This window comes from Sceloporus undulatus, chromosome 5, assembly GCF_019175285.1.
Source record: "Sceloporus undulatus isolate JIND9_A2432 ecotype Alabama chromosome 5, SceUnd_v1.1, whole genome shotgun sequence".
Classification (NCBI taxonomy): Eukaryota; Metazoa; Chordata; class Lepidosauria; order Squamata; family Phrynosomatidae; genus Sceloporus; species Sceloporus undulatus.
In genome coordinates, this window is record NC_056526.1 from 118,037,829 (window position 1) to 118,044,404 (window position 6,576).

Sequence of the window (6,576 nt, forward strand, 5' to 3'; positions counted from 1 at the left end):
GGGGGGGATCTGGGTAGAGACCTTGAATTTCACCTCTACCTCTAAGTTATCTCTTAACTTGCACACTCATGGTTCATAATTTCACCTTCATAATAAAGCAACGGTATGATGTTACTGAAAAGAAAGAACTTCTGTTTAGAGAAAGGGGTTAGGAACCATTGGCCTTCCAGGTGCTTTGGACTTCAGTTCCCAAACACCTCAATCAGTATGGCTGGTGATAAGAGGTTATGGGAACTGTAGTCCAAAGCATCTCAGGGTCCAGTGGTTTATCACCTCTGGTCTATGAAAGCTAGCAGCTATCAGAGAGCATCTTCAGGCCATTGAAACCCACTGTTGTGGTGTAATCCTAGGGCACGATGGGGTGGGTGGAAGGTACAAGGAGGCAGTTACTGAGTGGTACAGCAACAATGAAGTAATGTGTTAAAAGAAAAAGGAACTGCCATTGCCACAGTTAAAACCTCTTATCATCTGAATACTTTTAATTTAGAAATCCCACAGAATCAGAGTCAACAAAGTCCATGTGTTTCAGACATCAGACAGAAAAATTCACCATTGGAACATAATTTAAGGCTACCAGTCAATTCTGCAAAAGAAACTTGGAGGTAGGTAAAAGGTTTCTGTCATAGCATACTTGACTAATCCACATAGTAAGAGAGAATTGATGCCACAGACCCCTCAGACAGGGATACTTTGAAGGAGGAAGTGGTTGTATTGGAAGTACTTTGACACTGCTCAGTGGGCACTCTGTGTGAGAGCAACTACTGATGATAGTCTATACAAACAGTAGATTATATAGTAAAATATTCTTGGACTGTGCCATTTAAGCAAACAGGTTACAGGTGTCATGACTGAACACTTCCCTATCTGTAATTTTGGTTCCCTAGCAACTGCTAATTCAGTTACGCATCCTGCATATAGACTAGATACCGGAAAAAATTCAGCCAAGGTATAGCAAGGTATTATTATGTTGCATTCTATTCTATATTTGTTTACAAGAGGAACTGTTCAGATTTGCAACTCTCCAGCTAGAGTTTATTAAAGCAATGCTCAAAGACGATTCTACTACAATGTTCTAGAGTTTGCATAGACTTGGTTTGTTTATGCCTCCAAGGTCAACAACACAGACCACCACCATCTGAAGAAACCTGAATCCTCATTCCTGCCCACACAACAGCAGAAGGTCTTCCTAGTAGCAACTAACAGTATGAGCTTCAAAGCCAAGGCTTGCTCCATTTTCCTTTCAACTGTGTGAAGAGGAATATAAATTTAACTCCAGAAGCTTCACCAGAATTCTTTTCTGTTTTGTACTTCAGGGTTGGCTGTCAAGAGAGGTCTAGAACTGGGCCAACACCACCATGTTCGCCTTCAATTCAAAGCCAGTCACCCAACAGGTATAAAAGGTCAATAAGAGGTTTATTTTCCCCCAAAACTGATCAACATCTTTATAACATTAATTTCAGCCCAAACTTTCTAAGTGGGTGAACCCAGTTTTGAGGTGCAGAGGTTATGTCTGTGTGTAAGAGCACAGTTGGTAATATTTTATGAGTTAAATTTACAGGTAGTCAGGTTGTTCTGGTACCACACTCAGTGACATCTGGATTTGTGGGAGATGGTTGACTCAGCTGCAGAGTCCTAACAAATACATCATGAACATGGAACACATCCATAGGGTGCTCAAGTGAAGAAGGACTCAAATAATACCCATAATGTTTGTAATCCATGCCTGTGGAGTAGCAATGCTAGTTCCCTTCAAGACCACACAGCTGGCAGGAGTAGAGAACAAATCCGAATCTGAACGAATTGTCCACTAGGGGATACTCTGACAAAGAAAACGTTACCTTTTGATGCACCAGTCATACTGTGCAAACTGCATACATTATGCACTGTGTGACTGTAGCACAGTGGGCAAGGTGCAAAGGATTCCTCTGATTATCCATAAAAACAATTGGGCAGCTGTAGCATTCCCTGACTCAGTGGCTATCCAGGGACATTCCAGCCTTTCAGTGAAAATGGCAAGTTCCCTCATGTGCCAAATACTGTTGGCCCTTCTTATACATTGATTTTTTTATACGCTGATTCAAGCATCCATGGTTTGAAAATGTTCAAAAAAAGTATAAATTTCAAATATCAAGCCTTGATTTTCCATTTTTATAAGGGACACCATTTTGCTCTATGATTAATGGGACTTGAACATTCACAGATTTTGTTATCCACAGGGGATCTTGGAACCAAACCCCAGTATATAACAAGGATCCACTATATGAGTTTTTGGGAGTGGAGGCAGGATTACTGGGAACACAATACAAGAGGAGGAAGAGGTTAACCAAGCTTTCCTTTCCTTTCCTTTTCTTTATCATTTTAGGTCTATCAGTGGCAAGAAGCTCTGCTCCAGCTGTGGTCAGCCTCTTGGAAAAGGCGCTGCCATGATTATTGAATCACTTGGTCTTTACTTCCATATTCAGTGCTTCAGGGTAGGCTTCATGTGCTAATACTGTTCCTCCTGACTAAAGACTGGTTTACCTGTTACCTTCTCCCGCCCCGCCCCCCAACAAAAAGATGCTGTGTGGTTGTTCCCCTAACCATAACTAGAACATCTGCCCTTGCTTGTCATAGGGGTCTTTATGCCCACCATGCAAGAACCAGATGTTCCTGGGCATGCCTTCCATCTTGACTGCTTGTGTGGCAAATTACTTTAGTATAGAGTAGCCACCTGAGGTTGTCCTGCTATAGGAGCAAGGTAATGTAATGAAGGCAGGTCCATAGAAGCACCACATAACAGCTCTATCATATTTGTTTCTCTGTGAGGTAGAAAAAATAGGTGGTACCTAATAAAACTTACTCCCCTCTGTTGTGTTCCTCACTCTCCCTTTTTGACTTTTCATTGTACTAGAAAGAGTCTACCTGTCTCTTACCTAGTCTAGAAGTTCTCAAACTGTGGAAAGATCCTGAAACTGTTAAGAATATCTGTACTAGCTTATGTATATCACTTTTTATTTCTGAGCACAGTGTCTGGGGCCAGATTAACAAAATCCTAACTAAGCCCTGACCTATAATTTTTTAATATTAATTATTTTCCTCAAAATTTCTCCATAATTTTACCAGTTAAAGTGATTTCATCAGTTATGATTTGGGGATGTAGTTTTTATAGCATGGTACATGTTTTGTCAACAGTGCTGGCACAGCAGGAGAAGGTTATCAAAAAAACTAGTAGCATCACTAAGGTTTGTGTCACCTGGTGCGGTAACTCATGATATCACAACCATTGCTATTACATTCAGTGATATATGGGAATTATGAATTATGAGCAACATCAGTACAAAAAGCATTACTAAGGATTCTGTATGGTGTGGGATGGGAGTGAGTGAGAGGGAAGGACATCATAAGTTACTATATCAGGTGACGCCAAATAATTGATCCCCATAAGCACAGCCAGGAATTGTGAAAGTTGTGCCGACACCTTGCCCAAGGGATTTCTGCAACCCAAGGTTTTGTGTGAGTGGAACTATGGATATACAAGAGTGAGAATTCTTAGCATGCTTTCCGAAGTATAGTGCCAAGGATTCTTTCAGAATTGGCTATTGTGATAGTTAAGCTACTGTAAAACCAATAAATGTTTATTGGGTAGATATCCCATGAATGTATCACTTAACCCTTATTTTACCCACTCTTTGTCCAATGAATAGTGTGGAATTTGTAAAGAACAGCTTGGAGATGCAGCAAGTGGAACTGATGTCCGAATTAGAAATGGTCTCCTCAACTGCAATGATTGTTACATCAGATCCAGAAGTAAGTACCTGTAGTTAGATCTCAGTTTGCTATTTACCATTTTGATGTGTAGATGTGTGGGTGAGTTTTAGTTTCAATGCTATATACTGCTGCATCTTTACAAACAGAATCACTACTATCCCACAGAATCTTTGCTTTTCCCAATTGCCCACATATACGAGTTACTATAAAGAATTTATTGTGTATCAGTTCGCCTGAAATAAGCACAGGGATGACAAGGCTGTGATCCTCCTGAAGTTAAATCCATGGTACAATATTACACTTATTTACTCAGAAGTGAGTTGCACTGTATTGGGGACATGCAAATGCAGGAGTGCAGCTTTAATGTCTTGTTTGATTTCAGTTGGATAGCACTTACATAACTGTCCTGCTGAAGTCAGAGGAACATGATGCAGCATTAGATGGAATGTAGCATTAAATAGGCAGTGTGTAGACTAAAATTATTCTCCTTTTTACTTTAGAGTAAGCATGTGTAATCTTGATTTGGATTGAGATTAGAATAGTGGTGGGGATTAAGCGTCATCTAATTTTTATGTACAAATCCTCTTCTTTGTGGGTTTTTAAAAAAGAATAAAACTATAGGAAATGGGGGTTTTAATGAAAAAAGGTGATATACGGGAATTATGAATTATGAGCAACATAATTCTGAACTGAGCTTTAAACCTCCCCACCATATGCACCTGTTGTAGAGTGAAAAAGAAAGTGATCTTAGGCTACAAGCTGTGCATTTTATAATGTAGTTTGTCTCTGAAGAAGACTTGATTTTGGTTGTATCTTAACCATCCTTTCTCCCACATTACCAAAATTGATCACCTAGAAGCAGTTTGCATTTATAGAACTGGTGGGATTCATGTGGCAGTCCAATGATGGTTCGACTTTAAGTCCCAGCATTCCTCACCATTGGCTATGCTGGCTAGGGCTGCTGAGACTTGCAGTCCAACAACATTTGGAGGGCTGCGCAGTTCCCATCCCTGTTCTAGGAAAATAGGCAGTGCAGCTGTTTTAATTTTTGTGTGACACATAGTCTTGTAATTATTTTAGTTTCTTTTTGAAAAGTATTTCATCTGCATATTAACTGCATGTCATGATCATTTGTATGGAAGAATATTTTCTTGCTTTCTTTTCTGAATTCTGTTTATGTGTTTTTTGTATTTACATCCCTCTAAATATGTATGATTTCGCCTCACCAAAACCCTTTTTATCCTAACCAAAACCCCATGAGATAGGTTAGGCTGAGAAAGAGCATCTGAACCTAGCCTGTATCAGGCAATTTTTGCCTTTGTCTCTCACCCTAGAGAGCAAGGCTACCTATGCCCTATGGTGATTCAGGACAAGAATGACATTAGGAACATGCTCATTTGGAAAGGTGATAGCCTCTTCTTCTGAAGAGGAGGTGGAAAAGAAAGCAAGAATTTTTATCTTAGAAACATTTCTATATGGTAAAAGGTAGAGGGTGCTGTTGTATAAATTCTCAGTTATTTACATGATTTTTTTTTTATTATTATTCACTTGGAGTCAGCTTTTTATAAAAGCTTCCAAAAGTGCAAAATGAAATGAAAGAAAAATAGGGGAATAATTGAGTAGATATATAGGTTTACTTTTTTGAAACTCAGCTTCTCTGACTTAGAATCTAGTGGCATATCTTGATGCAACCAGCAGCAGTAGGATGAAATGGCCAACTAGAAACTGGTCAGCAGTCCGCCAGGCTATTTTCAGCCTAGGCTGAAAGAAGCCTGGTAAAGTGCTGACCAGTTTCTAGTTGGATGTTTTATCCTACTGCTGCTGGTTGCATTAGTCACTGAAAAGCATGCTGGACTAAATGTATATAAATCCAATTGAAAAAGAGGTTTCATGAACAAGAATACATATTCCAGATTGCTTGAGTGTGTTTGTATGTGCCTTCAAGTCACCTGTCAATTTATGGCAACCCCATGAATTTCTTAGGGTTTTCTTAGGCAAGGAATACCCAGAGATGGTTTTGCCAGTTCCTTCCTCTGAAATATAACCTACAGCACCTGGTATTGATTGGAGATCTCCCATCCAAGTACTAATGGATCCTGTCCAGTTTGCTTACATACTTTATAACTGGTTTTTGTTGGAGAGGTTGTTTTTCTGAGGAGACAACTAAGAGTTAAGTCAGATCCACCTTGTTCCAAAGTACAGTTGCAGGAGAAATAAATGTATATTCTACTTTTCTTTTTCTTTCTTTTTTTTACTTGACCCACTATGGCTGGAATCCTCTTGGGTCATTATGCTACCATAACACCAACAGTTGTAATCTCTTTTCTATGCTTATATAAAGAGTTATCCAAAACACCTTATGCACGTGCTTCTCCATTTGCCCGCAGTGCCATAAACCTGCTTAAGCCTGGTTAGTACACAGGCACAGGTCTGCCCCAAGGCATGGGATGGTCACTAGTGCACCAGAGAAACCACCAGGATCTTGCAGCTCCCACCTTCCTTTCTTTTGTGTAATTATGCTGAATCTTGGCCTGTGTCTATTTATTGGAGGATAAGAATGGTATGACACAGAAAAATGGGTTGCAAAACTTTGGAAAATTCTGCTAAATTAGCAGGTCCTTTGACAGATCTGGGGGAAAAGGCTTTCTTTTCCTCACAGTAATGTTCTGGAAGGCATGTATGTCAGTTTGTTTAGCCCACCCTGACAACCTACATGTCACTGAGCCAAGAGCACATGATCTTAGCATCTGGCAGTCAAAGGCAACTGTTTTGGGGTAGGAAAAGGAGAAAGCCCATTCCCCACTGTAGTTGTTAAGAAAACTTAGAAGA

General features: G+C 39.8%; 1 protein-coding gene across 7 annotated transcripts in view; it reads left to right on the forward strand.

The window, feature by feature from the left end:
- Positions 1–6,576, forward strand: part of LIMCH1 (LIM and calponin homology domains 1) — a 258,524-nt gene that overhangs the window by 240,808 nt on the left and 11,140 nt on the right. For 6 of the 7 annotated variants that reach the window (XM_042468174.1, XM_042468171.1, XM_042468173.1 and 3 more), the window contains 4 exons: positions 488–602; positions 1,314–1,400; positions 2,363–2,471; positions 3,684–3,786. In XM_042468174.1, the coding sequence (XP_042324108.1) occupies positions 488–602; positions 1,314–1,400; positions 2,363–2,471; positions 3,684–3,786 (414 nt within the window). The remainder of the gene's footprint in view (positions 1–487; positions 603–1,313; positions 1,401–2,362; positions 2,472–3,683; positions 3,787–6,576) is intronic. The other variant, XM_042468172.1, reaches the window with a different exon arrangement.